At 43.7% G+C, this 18,333-nt stretch overlaps 1 protein-coding gene across 1 annotated transcript in view; it reads left to right on the top strand.

Moving 5' to 3' along the window:
• The window catches only part of LOC122808680 (alpha-2-macroglobulin-like), a 2,380,392-nt gene that overhangs the window by 568,186 nt on the left and 1,793,873 nt on the right, over window positions 1–18,333 (top strand). Inside the window, exon 6 of the mRNA XM_044079659.1 lies at window positions 10,418–10,583. Within this exon, the coding sequence (XP_043935594.1) occupies window positions 10,418–10,583 (166 nt within the window). The remainder of the gene's footprint in view (window positions 1–10,417; window positions 10,584–18,333) is intronic.

The raw sequence follows: 18,333 nt of genomic DNA, 5'->3' as shown, positions 1-18,333 counted from the left end.
GATCATTGAACTATCTCACTCACTTCACAAGATTACAGAGGGATATCCTCAAGGTGTTAGGAGATTCTATACAAGGTGCGTGTACTGAGGGAGTCCCTGACAAGATCTCTGCTCAGTTGTCCACCTTAAATTCTATTATTAACTCCTCCATGTGGCTTATCTCCTATGCGGCTGATGGAGTGAGTAGAGCAGCGGGTTCAGAGTTGCCCTAAGGCATCACTCCTGGGTGCGCTTGTGTAATTTTGCAGAACCATTCAAGTCTACGTTCACCAACACCCCATTTGATGGTTTCCCATTGTTTGGTTCCAAGGTGAAGGACACACTCACTCAGTGTGAGCAAGAAGGAAAGATGCTTTCTGCCATGGGAGTACGTTTTACTTTTCCCTCTTGACCATACCTCAAAGGTCAAAGGGGCGGTAAAATGTGGTTCAAAAAGTCCCAGAGGGTCTTTCCAGACACACAGGGTGAATCCTCCTGCAGAGGAGGAGGAGGAAATGGGAGATGTCACCCTAGAGGCAGGGGCGGTCCACAATACCAGCAAGGCCGTGATTCCTTTCGGGGATGGCCTTATCAGCGCTCCTGATGTGAGGCCTGACTGTGTTTCTCTGGGGCCGGTTGGGGGTCACATTTCTTTGTATCCAGAAGCCTGGCTAAATATCACTCAAGACAAGTGGGTACAAAGAGTTGTTAACAGAGGCTATATCATACCATTTTCCCTTCCACCGTTTGTTCCCAAGAAGATCCCAGATGTATCACCCAATCACAGGGATCAGGCAACTGTGGAGATCAACAAGTTGCTTTTAAAAAGGGTCATCCAGTCTGTCCCAGCAGATCAGATAGGATCCGAAACTTACTCCAGGTTCTTTTTAGTACCAAAATGAACCGGAGATTGGAGACCAATATTGGACCTCAGCAGGTTAAACGAATCCATAAAGAAGGACAAGGTTCGGATAGTAACTCTACAGTCAACACTCCTCTTGTTAGGGAAAGACTATTGGATGTGCTCTCTAGATCTCCAAGACGCCTGCTACCATTTAAAAATGGACAAGGCATCCAGGAGCCATCTATGCTTCCGGCTGGGAGCCGGTCATTATCAGTTTCGTGCTCTGCCCTTTGGTCTCACCACAGCCCCCAGGGTGTTCATCAAATGCATGGTAGCAGTGACAGCTCACCTGAGACATCAAAGATTCCAGGTGTTTCCGTATTTGAACAACTGGCTCTTGACTTGACAGACATCTAGTCCTCCAAAACAGAGATACCACTATTCAACTTTGTGCTCAGTTGGGGATCTCCATAAATTGGGAAAAATCTGCATTATTGCCTTCTCAATCTGTGATTTTTATAGGCACAGAGGTAGACACAGTGAACATGACAGCTCGTCTCCCCGCTGACAGGGGACAAAACTTAATCTTTCAAATTCAATGTCTTCTTCCGTTACAGAAGGTCAAAGCAAAGTGGGTTCTTCAGCTCCTCTGGAATATGGCTTCCACCATTCTATTAGTACCATTAGCCAGGTTGCACATGAGAATTCTCCAGTGACTTCTGTCTTCCCAATGGCCCTTCTAATATCTCCCACTGAGTCATCCTATCCTGCAAATGGAATCATGCAAGAAGGACCTCCTTTGGTGAATAACTCCCAACCAGTTGATCACGGGCCAACTCGTTGCCACTATGACCACGGATGCCTCCCAGGTCGGGTGGGGGGGGGCATTATCTCGGTAGGAATGTCCAAGACACATGGCAAAAACACCAGGCTTGCCTGCATATCAATGTTCTGGAGATGAGGGTGGTGCTCCTGGCATTGCAAGCACTTCAAGACCTTCTTTCTCTCGGGACTATTGCGATACAATCAGACAGCATGTCGGTAGTTTGGTATATCAACAAATAGGGTGGTACCAGATCTTACCCACTCTGTTGAGAGGCCATGCGAGTTTGGGAATGGGCGATTTCTTCCCAGCGCTTTCTGGTTGCAACACACATTCCAGGGACAACCAACATGATAGCCGACAAGCTCAGCCGGGCGATCCTACTGCCTCACGAGTGGTCTCTGAAACAAGAAACAAGGGAACAGATTTTCCACAAATGGGGACAACCTTGCTGCAACCTCTTTGCCAGCCCAGTCAATACCAAATGCAGCAGCTATTTTTCCCTCATTCCCCCTCTGGGGGAGACACCCAGAGATGCTCTGGCTCACGATTGGCCCATGGGACTTATGTATGCATTTCCTGTCATTTCCAAAGTGATTCAGAAAGCCAGTTGGCTGGGAAGCAAGTTGATCCTCATTGCTCCTTACTAGCCTCGTCAGGTCTGGTTCCCTTTTCTCGAGCCTCTTCTCTTGGACAATCCTTGGATCCTGGACCCAGCTCCAGATCTGTTGACTCACATGTCAGGTTTGCTACATCCCTCAATCCACACCCTCAGATTGACAGCGTGGCTGCTCCAGTTCCATCCCTAGTCTGACTTCATGATGCATCATTCTCAGTATCACATATTCTCATGTCCTCCCATAAACCTTCAACTAGGAGGCTGTATGGCAGTAAATGTAAAATATTTTTTCTATGTGGCACAAAAAATGAATGTAGATCCCTACACTGCTTCTATCCCTGTGATTTTGGAATTTCTCTCTGAGCTTTTTCAACAAGGAGCTGCCACTGCCACTATTAGAGTCCAATTGGTGACAATTTCTCGTTTTCACTTATGGTTTCCAGATAACAATTTAATGTCTCATAAGCTATGCAAGACCTTTTTGAAAGGAATCGCTCTTATGAGACCACCACTACAAGAACCTGTGGCTTCTTGGGATTTAAATTTTGTGTTGTCCAAACTGACTTCTCCCCCTTTTGAACCTTCACACTCATCTTCATTGAAATTTTTGTCTTGGAAGACTGTTTTTGGTAGCTATTACGTCGGCTCGATGGGTATCGGAGCTACAAGCTTTGTCTGTTAAGCCACCTTATTTGATCTTTCACAAGGACAGGGTGTTACTGCATACTAATCCTTCCTCTGCCCCCAAAGTATGTTCCCCTGCTACCTTAAATCAATCCGTAGAACTCTCAGTTTTCTTCCCTAATCACTGTAATGCAGCTGAATACTGTATCTGAAGTAGGAACTTCATTTGTCAGCAACCTTTGGGATACAGATCCGATCTCAGATCCGAGCCGGCAACTTCTGTCATGGCATAGATCTGAGCTCCTAGCTCCTCCCTTTACCCATAATCCCCTACCAACCCTGACTGACCGCTCTTCAAGCAACAGCTAGATTCCAGAGCTCTTGGTCAGATTTTTTGAGAAAAGAAAGTTTTCACTTTCTTTCTTATACGCTTTTTGAGCGAGTGTCTGTGTGTGTGTTTAGATTTCCCTTAGCACTAATTTTACTCCTTTTAGCTTAAATTAGCTTAATTTTTACCCTTTATTTCTCCTCCCTGCCCTCGCTGGTCGCAGTGTGTGTGTGTAGTGTGTAGGGGCCTAGCGGGTGTGTTTCCTTTTAGTGATGTCGGAGGCCCCTAAAGCCATTTTTTCGAAATGCACCGAGTGTGGTCACAAGCTTTCACCGGCTGATGGCAACACCCGGTGCGTTAGGTGCCTTGGGGTTGAACACCTCTCCTCGGGTTGCGTGATTTGCGCTGCGTTCAACCCCAGGGCACTTAAGGACCGGAGGTCGAAGCTGATTCTGGCGGGCCTTTTACCCCCAGACCCGGCTCCGGCCTCCGGTACTTCTGTGACCGCTACTCAGTCCTCGGTAGCGGCCACACCTGCCCCCCTCCCTCTGTCCGGACTCACCCTCCCGCTACAGCTCCGGAGGAGAGGGAGGCCAGGAAAGAGAAGCGGAGGGAGAAGCACCTTAAGCGGCAGGCCGAGGGCTCCTCCTCGGCCCCGCCTGCCAAACGGGCTTCTCCCTCCAGGGCTTCAGGTTTGCCTCCTCCTCAGATCCGATCCCCTTGCTTCTCACCGGGACCCGAGGAGGAGGTGACCCGGTCCCCGTCGAGGTCATCGAGGCAGCACTCCAGGCCTGCCTCGGTGGCCTCCTTGAGGTCCACCTTCAGTATGTCAGATGCAGACATGGACCAGATGATGAGGAGGTTCATCCAGGCCCAGATGCAGATGGGAGTGCTCTTGCCTCCCCCCCTCCGGGGGGGAGCTTGACCCCTTTTTTTGCCCCTATCGCTCTTTCTCCGACCCGCCTTCCGGGTTCGGAGCTTTCGGAGCTGAGCCGCGTTGGATCCAGGGGTGGGTCGGAGCCGACAGTGCTAGGCACTTCGGCTCCGACGGTTCCCTCGAGTTTGTCGGATCTGACCTCTCGGAGCCATGGGCCGAGCTTCAGATCCGAGGGAGTCGGTGTGCTTTCAGCCCCATCCCAGTCAGAGCACGCGGGTCCTTCGGATCCGATAGTTTCGGCTCCTGGTCCGATCCCTGCCTCGGATCCGAGTGGGAGTCGGATCTCAGATCCGTCAGAGAGCGGCTCCCCCTCGGCTTTCGCGGTGGTGGAGAGGGCACTGTTGAGTGCATCCAGGCCTCCGGTCCTGGCTTCGGCTCCCCCCTGCACTCCCTCTCAGCTGGTCCTGGCTCCCCTCACCTGGCCTTCGGGGCAGCCTGCTTCAGCACCTCTAGGTGTTCTATTGGAACATGATATTGCTGGTGAGGACTCCTCGGACACCCCCCCCCGAGGAGATTCCTCACAAGTCGAAGTGCAAGAGGAGGCACGTGGACTCCCTGAGTCCCTCACCGAAGATACGGACTTGGATGAAGGGGAAGGCTCCCCAAGATCACCCACCCGAGGATGTCTCCTTTGGAGACATCATGGAAATGCTTAGAATCAGGAGGGGGTTGTCTGCCCCCAAGGCTTCCTCCGATGAGTCCGTATTCCTAGAGGCGTTTGAGGCAGGGCCATCCACCTCTTGGGTGTCCCCTCCCCCGACCCCTTGGTGGATCTTATAGCCACTAGCGCTTGGAGGGAGCTGGACACTGTAGAGCCTGTTCCCAAGCGCCCGGACAAAATCTTGACTCCCCCGACAGAGAGAACCCATTGGAGCAGAGGTCCCCCTGTGGATGCCATGTTGGTGGCGGCAGCCACCAAGAGAGAGTTGGCTCAGGAGAGCCCCACGGTTCATCCGCCGAGCAAGGAGTTTTGCGCGATGGACCACCTTGGGAAGCGGACCTTCAGTTCAGCAACCTTCTCCATGAGGGCCCTGAACTATATGGCACACGTCATTCGGATGCAGCGGGATCTAATCAAAGAATACGCTGCTTCCCCCCCCAGGGTCCATGTTGGAAGGGGAGAAGCAACTGTACTCCTCCCGAATGTCCACCCTACGTTGTATTTCCAACACCTCTATGCGGCTTTTGTCTCACGCCACTGAGGGAGCCACTAGAGCAGGCGGAGTCGGGCTGGTCATGAGGAGGCAAGCCTGGCTCCGACATTATGACTTCTTGGAACCCTTTAAGGCTTCATTCGCGAATGCCCCTTTTGATGGTTCTGCATTGTTTGGCAAAACTGTTCATGACACCCTTGTCCAGAGTGAGAAAGATGGGAAGATGTTGTCTGCCATTGGAGTCCGCTTCTCTGCTCCCCAGAGGTCCTTTTCCAAGAACCAAAAGGGTCAGAAGAAGATGTGGTTCCAGAAATCGCATCAATCCCAGTCTGCTCCGGACAACCAGTCCTCTCGTGGCAGAGGAGGACAGGGAGGACCCCACCCTAGGGGCAGAGGGGTCCCAGAAATTTTGGGTCCAGAGAACCCTTCTCTGAGAGGCCCATGCAGAACCCCTGAGGGTTTGCCCAGCTGCTCCACTCTGGAGGCAGTCGGGGGCGTTTTTCGAGGCACCTAGCAATGTGGGAGTCCATAACAACGGATCACTGGGTGCTTCGTGTTATATCCAGAGGCTACCAAATTCCCTTTCTTGTAACCCCCAGAATCAGAAGCCTCCCCAATGCACCACCCAATCAGAGGGAGGCGGCTCTGCAGAAATTCAGCAGATGTTACAAAAAAGAGCCATCCAGCCCGTCCCCCCAGATCAGCTCTGATCAGGGTTTTACTCCAGGTTCTTTCTGGTGCCAAAAAAGACGGGGGACGCGAGGCCCATCCTGGACCTCTCTCTCTTGAACCTGGCAGTACCAAAAGTAGAGTTCCGGATGGTCACACTGCAATCTATTCTCCCACTACTGCAGGAGAATGACTGGATGTGCTCAATAGACCTCAAGGATGCGTACTATCATATTCTCATAGACAGACGCTCCAGGAGGTTTCTCCGCTTCCGGCTGGGAGCCAGCCATTTCCAGTTCAGGGCCCTTCCCTTCGGTCTCACCTCAGCCCCCAGGGTGTTCACCAAGGTCTTGGCAGCGATAGCGGCCCACCTGAGACTCCAGGGAATTCAGGTCTTTCCATACCTAGACGACTGGCTCCTTATCGCCCCAACAAGGCATCTTCTTTGCTCATGCAGGGATTATTTCCTCAATCTGACTTCACTCTTAGGGTTGACCATCAACATGGCCAAATCCTCCCTGGCTCCTACACAAGTATTGGATTTCATAGGGGCGAAGTTGGACTCCAGACTGATGCTTGCTTTCTTGACTCCAGATCAGCTTCAGAACCTGAGGTTGCACATGCAGGCCATCCTTCAACTTCAAGCTCTTTCGGCGGAACTGGTCCTGAGGGCTCTAGGGTCCATGGTGGTAGCAATTCCGCTGCTGCCATTGGCCCGGCTAAATATGAGGGTCATACAGTGGACCCTCCAGGTACAATGGTCCCTATCTCGCAATCCCCTGTCTCATCCCATTCCCCTAAGCAGGGTTTGCAAAAGGTCGCTCGTGTGGTGGCTCCAGTCCTCCAATCTCCACACGGGACGCCCCTTCTCGCTGCCTCCGCCAGTCACCACAGTGACCACGGACGCTTCTCGCCTGGGGTGGTGGGGGCACTATTCGGGCAGAGCAGTCCAAGGCACGTGGAACGACATAGAGACCTCATTGCATATCATTGTCCTAGAGATGAGGGCGGTGCTTTTGACGTTGCAAGCACTTCACAACCCTCTTCCAGTGGGGACGATTGCGGTGCAGACAGACAACATGTCAGTCGTCTGGTACATCAACAAACAGGGGGGAACCAGGTCTTACCCTCTCTGCCGCGAGGCCATGAGAGTGTGGGAATGGGTGATATCCACCAACCGCTTTCTCATCGCAACGCACAATCCGGGACGGTCCAACATTTTAGCGGACAGGCTCAGTCGTACTATCCTGACTCCTTACAAATGGTCTCTCAATCCTCTAGTTGCAGAGCAAGTATTTGCCCGATGGGGGCGACCTTGTTGCGATCTTTTTGCCTCTCCCTCAAATACCAAATGCAATGATTACTTCGCTCTGATCCCCCCTCCGGGGGAGTCCCCGAGAGACTCTCTAGTTAATGCTTGGCCTCCCGGTCTGCTTTATGCTTACCCGCCTCTGCCCCTGATGTTGAAACTATTGCAGAAAGCCAGTCAGTTGGGGAGCAAGATGATCCTCATTGCCCCATTCTGGCCTCATCAGACGTGGTTCCCTTACCTATGGTCTCACCTGATTCATCCGCCCTGGATTCTGGATCCCATCCCAGATCTCATTTCACACCCCCTGGGTCTCCCGACTCCGAACCTGGCCAACCTCAAGCTGACAGCTTGGTTGCTCCAGTTCCACTCCTGATAAGGACTCCCGGAATCTCATCACCAGTCAAAGCCATTCTAGTAGCAGCTCACAAGCTTTCCACCAGAAGGGTCTATTGGAGTAAATGGAAACGTTTTTCCATTTGGGCAGAGCACCGGTAACCTCGGTTCTAGATTTTCTAACTTCTCTCTTTCACCAGGGGGCTAGTTCTTCCACGGTCAAGGTACAACTTGCAGCAATTTCACACTATCATGTAGGGCAGGAGTCAGACCCACTTATTACTTCCAAGCTGTGTAAGACCTTCCTTAAGGGTACCTTCCTCCTCAGGCCCCCGGTCAAAGAGGTGGTACCTCCATGGGATTTATCCCTAGTTTTGCAGGCCTTGATTAGCCCCCCTTTCGAGCCGGCGGCCACTGTTGATCTTAAATACCTCTCTTGGAAAACGGCCTTTTTGGTGGCAATAACTTCAGCCAAGAGGGTTTCGGAACTCCAGGCTCTCTGTGTCAAACCACCGTATTTGGTCTTCCACCCAGACAGAGTTCACCTCAGGATCAGTCCGTCTTTTCTACCCAAGGTATCTTCGGAAGCTAACATTAATCAATCTATTAATCTTCCAGTATTCTTCCCCAACTATCAAAACAAAGGAGAGTATAAGCTGCACTCTTTAGACGTGCACAGACAACTATGTTTTTATATTCATCGAACTACTGGTCATAGGCAATCCGATCAGTTGTTTGTCTCCTTTGCCAAAAACAACTTCGGCAATCGGTTTCTAAAGTTACCCTCTCCCGATGGATATCTAGTTGTATTCTCTTAGCATATCAGAGCTCGGGAAGGCCTGCACCTCAGGGAGTCCGTGCTCATTCTACTAGGGCCGTTGCTACTTCGGCTGCCTTCAAGGCTAGGGTTTCCCTGGATGACATTTGTTCCGCAGCCACTTGGGCTTCATCTCATACCTTTATCAGCCACTACAAAGTAGATATTGTCTCCCGAGGTAGGGCGTCTTTTGGCTCTGCAGTGCTCCGAAATATTCTTCCATGAAGGCCACCCAAGATTTAGGTAGCTGGGGACTCTGTCCCAAAGGTTGCTGACAAATGAAGTTCCTACTTCAGATTAAGAAGTTATGTACTCACCATAACATTCCATCTGAGTAGGTATCTTCATTTGTCTGCAACCATCCCCCCCTGACCAAAATGATCCTACTTGTGGTTCTTTAGATTAGTTCCCTCTGGCACACAGTATTAGCTGTGGTATGGGCAAACTTGATCTGAGGTCAGTCAGGGTTGGTAGGGGATTATGGGTAAAGGGAGGAGCTAGGAGCTCGGATCTATGCTGTGATGGAAGTTGCCAGCTCGGATCCGAGATCGGATCCGTATCCCAAAGGTTGCAGACAAATGAAGATACCTACTCAGATGGAACGTTATAGTGAGTACATAACTTCTTATTTCATCAGCTGGACATTCATAGACAACTACATTTTTATTTACAGCAGACCAAGGAATTTAGGAAATCGTATCAACTATTCATTTCCTTTTCTGACTCCAGATTGGGCTTACCAGTTTCTAAAGTGACACTGTCTAACTGGATTTCCAGTTGCATAGCCTTTATCTACAGTTCAAAGGGCAGACCTTTACCCTGCTGGATCAAGGCTCATTCTACCAGGTCACTGTCTACCTCTGCAGCCTTTCAAGCCAGGGTCCCACTTGATAATATTTGTGCAGCAGCTATGTGGGCTAACCCTCACACTTTTATTACACATTACAAATTGGATTTAGCTTCCAGGGGTAGAGCATCTTTTAGCTCCATGGTGCTTAGGAGTAGTTTCCAGTGAGCCACCCAAGAATTAGGCATTAGGGACACTGTCCCATATGTAAAAATGAAGTTGAGATTGGACTACACAACATAAAGAAGTTATATACTCACCATAACATTCCATGTTGGTAGTCCATCTCGCCCTTCATTTATACCAACCTGCCCTCCTGCCCCCATCCTGGAAGATCTGGAGATAACAATAATAATAATTTAGTTATCTTTGGTTGGAGACCCTTTAGTATTGGTTTGCCTGTTATGGGTTTTTTTCTTCTAGTGAGCAGCAAACAAGATCTGGGGTTTGTACTGGTGCACTATGGGATACCTGCTTAGCCACAAGCCAACCAGAAGTCTTTGAGCTTGTAAATCATCTGTCGGCTCCGAACCCATATGTAAAAATGAAGGGTGAGATGGACTACCAACATGGAACGTTATGGTGAGTACATAACTTCTTTTTATCCTAGCATTGTCTTTTCCTGGCTCAAACTCCCTCTTTTTGTTGGCATCTCAGTTCGAGCTGCCTGATAGTTTAGGTGTGTGGAAGGTGCCCTGAAGCTTTGGAAGCTTGTCGGCTGTTATATCCTTGTCAGGATATAACCCATATAGCTCAGGCAACAGCAACAGTAATCACTTGAACATCTACTGTTAGGGTAGGTTTACTTAGACAACTGTACTGTAGTTGGAACCAAAATTGTAACTGGAATTTAGACTTAAAATCAGCATGGCACTCGCGTTGTGGAACAGAATATTATTCTCAGAAAAGGACAGTTTGTAACTAGTTTTGTCATAGGGAGTAAAATTCCCAGACTTTTAGTCCATGTAGATATTTTTTAAAATGTTAGTAGCCCAAAGCAATGGACTTGATTTTTGTAAGAGTTTTCTTTATGATAATTATAATGGAATATATGTGTTAATTATACTAAACACATAAATGAGAGGGTTAAAATGTAAGATAACAAAGTCATTGGTTTGTCTTTATTTATAGGACCCCCAAAAGAATAGAATTTCTCAATGGTTGAATGTAACAACCCAGCACGGAATTGGTGATTTCTCCTTTCCTTTAGCCAATGAACCATTGCAGGGTGAATATACCATCCAAATCCATAAAGCAGGATCTTTAACTTATCATTCATTTACAGTAGAGGAATATGGTAAGAATCATTATTTTCCAGTTAGTATTTTATTTACCATGTAAACTTAAACTCTCATGTAGTATCTAATTTACTTGTGCTCAATTAATTTTGTTAATAGACATGAAGTACTAGAACAACTTGAAATGTGCTGCACTGTTTATTGCCTTGAAATATTTTCATGTGTCACTAACTTTTATTTCCTGTTAAAAGAATCTCTCTCTGACTGTACATGAGTAGATGAATTGTCTGAAGCTTTTTATTGAATTCATGTTGCTCCATGCAGTACAGTTATCATTAGTAAAACTTTTCACATTGTCACTGCTTTGCCTGACATTTTAAGTGACTGGGTTGTAATGTTAGACATTAAATTGTTGCGGATTAACACTAGCTTTAATTGTGAGAATTTATGGTAAAAAGGCAAAGTGCTGAAGAAATTATTTTTGCTACCCTAGCACACACAGATGTGCTTACACACACACACATGCAAATAAAGATCAAAACAGTAAAGTATATCAAGTTCAATAATAAGTCACTAATAAATGAAGTTACAGTTCTCAGATATTGTTTGTTTGTTTTTCGGCTTTTTCCCGGTAAGGGGTAGCCACAGCGGAACTCCGGTCCACTAATGATTGGCAGTAGATTTTTACAAAACGCCAAGGTGCCAGCTCGATGCCCAACCTTCAGTGAAGGCACACCCATTTACGCACGCATGTCTTTCGAATGCTACTCAACCACGGGGAGGACATGCAGACTCCACACAGAAGGCACTCCCAAGCCACGCCGAGAATCGACGGGAGAACCTCTTGCTGTGAGGTAACAATGCTGCCACTGTACCACCGTGGCATCTCCTTGATTTCTTAATATTTGTTTACCAAGAAAGTCAGACAGGCCATAGGTACCCTTTTACAGTGGAGGCCTTGGAGAAAAGCTGCAAGGTATCATATTTAAAGACAATCAATATTTGGAAAAACAAATTTTATAATGCAGTTGTAGTGAATATATCATATAATAATCAGTGTAATAAAATTTATATTGTATTGATATTTACAAGCATGAATTTACAAGTATTGTATTGAGAATTTACAGATAGATGAGGGATGTGTAAAATAAGTAAGAGTAATTTAAGAAATACAACAGAGTGAAGTATTAGAGGAAATAAGGAAGTTTGACTGTTACTAGAGAAATAGAGGCAATTCAATGTAATTCATTAAATAAGTACTACATTACAAAATGCTCTCATACTCCATACACTGCGGGTATAAATGAAGGAAGGAATCTAACTGCCTTTCTTCTGCTGTATGTAATAAAACTATCTTGTAAATATTGTTGTCTAACTGCTTTAATTTTGTCTGTCTTAACTCTTTTGAACTAACTAATGCATTCCTATTACTTTGTTAAGCAAAAGATTGTATATTTTGTATCATGTAAAAAAGGATCTGCTGCAGTAGATATTAGATTTTTTTTTGTATAATTGTGGAGTTTTTCTCCCCAGGCCTCCACTGGAAAGGGTGACAGCTCAGTCGGACTATCCTGGTCAACAAATGTCAAATAAATAAATAATAAATAAATAAAATTGTATAACAATATGTGATGTTTACTTTTTTTTCTGTACATATATTGTAAATATGTCAAATTAATATTTTTTCCTCGAAAAAAAGTAGAGAAATAGAAAACAGTTGTACTGTAGCTGTTTATAATGCTCATCCTAAAGTTTATAATAAAATCACTGATTACAAATATGCCATGGTTACAGTCTATAGAAACCACTTTTCAGCCCTAGTCCTGACACAAATGTTAATGGATAAAATTGTTGGAAAATTTGTCAGTTGTAGTATTGAGTCCCCAAAGTAGGAAAATACTAAAAAGGTGAAAAGATACATTCACCTGTAGCCAAAAAGCATATAAATATTTTCCTTCATTTATGGGCTGCTGGATTTCAGCTCTGCAGTACAAAGGCTATGCTGATTGTCTGGTTCTGTAGCACCTTTCAATGTACTCTTCCATACATCCCTCACACTGTATGCACCTTTTTTTCCCTGTAATGACACCCACGCTTTCTTGCTTTTTGTTTCACCCCCTTTTTTTATTTCTTTCCATTGAGACATGATACCCGCAGACAAGGCATGTGTTATTTTCTTTCTCACTAACAGTAACATCCAGACTTCAACCTTTCACTTGCAGTGCAACCATCATTCCCTCCCATTCCTCCTCACCCAGTCACACTGACCACTATTATCCTAATTCTTGCCCCCCCCCCCAGAGACTACTCCATACATCCCAATTTGATACCTTTCACAGCATGTCACACCATAAGTACAGCTTCTGCATTTCATTCTCAACAAAAACCCACACCTCTTTCTTAATCTCTTTGTATTACCTTTCTTCTAACTCAAGGGACTGTATTCTTTCTTTATAAGCAGTTCTCTCACTGTGACTATCCATTGTTTTCTACTGTTCTTTTGCCCTCTCAGATACATTTCTTCCCTCAGGTCATTCACGAACATTTCTACAGTAAAGACTTCTTTCATTTGATTACTGCTGCAGTAGCCTACACTATGTGAGTTATGTCCTGCCAGCTTCCAAAGCTTCAGGGCACTGTCCGCATGCCCAAAATGTTAGAATAAGTTGAGGTAACAAAAAGGTTTGTCTCCAAGCCATTCATAGCTTTCCTGCCTCTGAAGAATGCACACCTCTATGGGCTTTGAGGATTTACAGTCAGCTAACACTGTGCTGTTGGTTAGCAGGTAAGTTCCCTTTGAGGAAAAAGTTTTCCACTTTATTTTATGTGACAGAAAACGTGCTACTTTTTTCTGTAATATCGCTCTCCCTCTGTCTGTCAATATATATATATATATATATATATATATATATATATATATATATATATGTGTGTATATATATATATATATATATATATATATATATATATATATATATATATATATATATATATATATATATATATATTTATATGTATGTATATATATATATATATTTATTTATTTATATGGGATCACTACTAAATCCCAAATACTCACATTACCGAATCTCGAGAGCAGAGAACCAAAAGATGAGAAGACCGGTAATGTAAGTATTCGGGATGTAGTAGTGATCCTATATATATATATATATATATATATATATATATATATATATATATATATATATATATATATATATATATATAAATTATTTTAATAACTGTCATGGGATGTTATTTCAATTTTAAATGATAGTGCTACGTTTGTGGTAAAATGTTGTTAAAACCTACTTAAAACTACATTTTGTATGTAGAATCTAGTGTTATTTTATTTTTGGCACTGGGATAAATGTTTAAAGTGCTTTTTACAGTGTTTTTGTTTTAGGGAGGGTAGATACTTGTTTTACAACTTATCTGTTTTACCTACTGTCGTTGCTTAGCTTTCCTGGAATTGGGCTTCTTTTTTGGCATAACCATGGAACAACCTACAAGTTCCTCAGATGTACTGTCTTTCAGCCACAAAAATTAAAAAGATTGTCAACCAGCCTTTGCCACCACAGCAGGATGATAATTTGCCTCAGCTGTAGTTGGGTGTCTCTACTGTGGCAAACCTGGTTCCTCGGACCATACATCATTTTCTTTGGGTCCTGCCGGTGTAGTCCATACAGCCACCATGGACCAGGGGTTACAAACATCCCTGTTGGCTGATGGTGTGCCCTTGTTGGGCAGGGGGGAACTCTTGTCAGCCCTGAGAAAAGGGACTTGAAATGCCTCTTTGATTAGCCAGAAAGCTGCACCAATCCCTAGGGAAATGATTGCTAAAAAATTGGGGGCAGTTTCTGCAGAAATTACTGTTAAAAAAACAAAACAAAAGTCTAAACGTTTGTCTTCTGTCTCAGTAACATTGGACAAGAGTAATTTATTGGGCTTAGCTCAGGGATTAGTGCAGGCTGTTGACTTTTCTTATATGGGTGGTTCTGAAGAGATTCAGGAGTGTGAAGTACGATAGGAGTGTGAATGGACAGATGATATAATATCACCACAAATTTCTGATTCAGATTATAAAGATAGTGTGACTTCAGACAGTGCCTATGAAGTACTTTCTTTCTCTGAGACTATTTTCAGAATTAATCTGTTGTTTCAGTGGGAAATAGCGATGTTTCCCAGTCCCTCAGAAAATATTATAATTTATAACAACTGGAAATTCATGAACCTACACCTGTTCCTCCTGTTCTTTCTGCTTTGGAGGATGTTTGTGTCACGGCTAGAAATTTCCCAGACAGCCTGCTTGTTCCCTAAAAAAGTAGATATATTACATAAAGTTCCTCAGCTTTTTATACATTAATCACCGACCTGCTCCAGTAGCTACAGGTTCATAGGATCATAGATTTGTACTAGGCTAACTACCCTTGTGGGCCATTTTAAGCCTAACCAATTATCCCACATGCGAATCAAACCCTGCACCTTGTCTTTGCAAGGTAAGCACCTTAACCATTATGTTAACCTCTCAAATATAGCTTTAGCAAACCCAGCTGCTATGCATTTTGTTAATACTAATCCCTCTCCTCCTCAAAAGGATTGGTAGGCTTTTGATAAGTTTGGGGAAAAGTGTATGCTTTTCACCACATGGTTTTACAAATCTTAAATGTCAGGCTCATTTGTTGAGGTTAATTCTGGCCACTTGGGAGAATATGAGGGGGATTTTGACACTAGTTGCATCTTATGATGAAAAATCAGCCTTGTGTAATTTGACTTCTGTCTTTTAAGTCACTACCCATTGTTTATAATGTGCACATGACTCTAATGCTGTCACTTGATAGGCTGCTGCCACTTGAGCTGGTATGAAGAGGTTTGCCTCCCAGAGAATGTCAAAATTTTGAATTCTGCCTGGGATAGAAAACTAGTTTTTGGACATACTGCTGCAGTGGTGTTTAAAAAGTGCGTTGAGAGGAGGAAGTTGATTCAAGGTAGCTCTGAGATTTTTCAGCCTTCTTCCCCAATTTTACCAAGGCATTCTACATTCTCTTGTCCGATTTCAATAAAAAGCAAAATAAAAAGTCCACAATCTGTCAGTAGGTAGCCGTTTAAAAAGCAGTAGCAAGGAGGTTCCAAAAAGAAATTAGGAACTCCCCAGAACAAAGGACAGTATAATAAGTCAGAGTGACTATATGATGGACTCTTTCCCCCTTCTACCCTGCCATTCCCTTAATTCTTCCAGAATGTCTTAACCTTCATTCCTCTCTTTGGTAACAGATTGTTTCAAACAGATGGGTTCTGAAATTAATCCATCAAGGTTATATATGGCAGTGGGAGTCTTTCCATCCTTTTCAGGGGATTCCTTCTCATCTGCTAGATCAGACATTTTTCCCTCCTGTCATTTAGCGTACACTGGCTTAGGGGATGAGAGACACTGTCCCTCCTTGATAGTTAGAAGAATTTTATTCAAAGATGTTTCTGGTGCCAAAGAAAGAAGCCTGTTGGAGACCAGTTCTGGACCTTCCCTTTCTAAACCAGTATATGATAGCACCCAAGTTCAAAATGCTGACACTTCTTGCCCCATATTCTAAGTTTGAGTTTTCTAATGACATTAGACTTAAAGATGCATAACATCACCTTCCTATAGGTTCATACTTAAGGTGTTTCTTAAGGTTTTATGAGTCTGCATCATATTTTCAGTTCTCTGCCTTACCATTTCTACTGTCTACTTCTCCAAGGGTATTTACAGAGTGTCTAACTCCTGTGATCCTCCAGAGTGGAAGGTTTTTATACTTTCCTTATTTAGAAGACTTGGTTATCTTTGGAGCAACTTTTCAAAGTGTAAGGAATCCATCACTTAGGCAAGGGCTCTTCTGCATGATGGAATTCCAAAAGAACTTTCAGAAGTCTTTTCTGACTCTGATTGTATTCTGGGGCGTCTGCTGGACACCTCAGTTTAAAGAGCTTTTCTTCCACAGGAAAAAAATAGATAACCTAATCAAAACTGGATATTCTTGAATGTGTGTATGATTCTGTATTGACTACTGGAACCAAAAAAAGAAAAGAAATTCTACACCAAAAACATCTCCCACAAAGATGTATAGTTTAGCAGTTTCATTTCATGTTTGAACAAGACTTCATCAGAACAAGCTGTGTTTGTTCCCACTCCCTTATTTAAAACATTTTACTTGGTCACGTGACATACAGTCCTGTTAAAAATGTAAAAATGCACCATAAAATAAATTCTAATTCAAGTACAAAATAAATGTTATACCACATATTAAAATCAGTTAAAAAGAATCAAAAACACTGACACATCATTTAGAAAACTATTAATAGAAATCATTTTGTTCAAGCCTTATCTCTGTGCAACATTCATCTGTAATTGCCAGATCATAATGCCACTTTTTCCGGCACAGACAATTGTCCTGTCTTTAGTCTTAACACTGTATATATGTCAATATATTCTGTTCTTAAGTGGACCTATTGTCTTATTTTTTTTTTATTTTTTATTTTACATTTGTTTACCGGGCTAGTCCAGCTGGATATATTTCCATTTTCAGTAGAGGCCCGGGGAGAAAAGCTCCACATAAAACATAACAAACAGACATGATAATAATACACACATAGAATACACAGAAAAGAAAAAGATTGAATAAAAATTGATAATAATAAAAATGGTAATAAGATCAATAAAAATTAAGGCACATAATCAATAATAGGCAAGACTAGGATTAAATCAGATTCACAGCATCTTACTTAATACTAACAGGCTATATCTTGATGCTTCTGCTATAAAAGAAAAGTACAAGTAGGAGGAGAAGTAAAAGGAGTAGTGTTAGGTAAAAGAAGGGGTGAAAGTAGTTAAAAGTAAGAGAAAAGGGCTAGCAATAGGAGATAAGAGAGGAGAGAGAAGTAGGTAGAGCAAAAGGATTAGAAGGAGGAAGAAAATAGACAGTAAGTATAAGCACTCAGTAGGGTTAGAGGTCAGGTAAGGGGGGGGGGGAATCAGTCAGGTGTATTACATGAGCAAAGCCAGTGATTTTGGAAGTACAGTTTGATTTGTTGTTTGAAGAGGGGTAGAGATGTGATTAGAGTTAAATCCCTAGGTAGCAAATTCCAAGCTCGGCCTACAGTATTACTAAATAGAGAGTCTCCAGCAAGGTTGTGAGCCTTTTTAGGTTTGGTCAAGAATTTACAAGAGGAACGTCTTCCCAACATATAATGTATTGCAAACTGTGCAACTTGTGATATAAACACTTGCAGTTGCACAGTTATAATTCCTTGTGAATCTAGTAGTTTTTTAATAAAAAGTCCTTTGTTAATAAATCTGCATTGTTTGCAGGATCCATGCCATGAATCATGCAATATATTTCTAAAAAACTTCTTTTATTTCACAGACAATATTTGCTGCTTGCCCCTCATGTTTGGATACTGCAGATGGCACTATAATTCTATAAGGTGGATTTATTAAAGACTTGTGAGTTTTCAGAATGCCAGACAACAATGGGACTCTGAGATGTTTGACTGAGAGAAAATTAAACAAATTCTTGTCAATTTTCCAAGCAAAACATCAAGATACATGATGATTTTATAATGGGCAATGTCAATCATATTTTTAGCATTTCATAGGTGTCATCATTTAATAATGATTAGCATAGTCTTCATAGTCCACCAAAACTAATCCCCCACCTTTGTCAGGTTTTATTAAACTTACTAGTTTGTTAGACATTTCGTCCAATGTTACAGTCTCCTCCCTGAAAAGATTATAAACCCCCTTTCCTTTTAGTTGATACAAATATCTGAAATCAC

The sequence above is a fragment of the Protopterus annectens genome, chromosome 8.part0 (assembly GCF_019279795.1).
Source record: "Protopterus annectens isolate FY-2018-M chromosome 8.part0, PAN1.0, whole genome shotgun sequence".
Classification (NCBI taxonomy): Eukaryota; Metazoa; Chordata; order Ceratodontiformes; family Protopteridae; genus Protopterus; species Protopterus annectens.
Note: the sequence above shows the minus strand (reverse complement) of the source record. Positions and strands in the feature narration are given on the sequence as shown.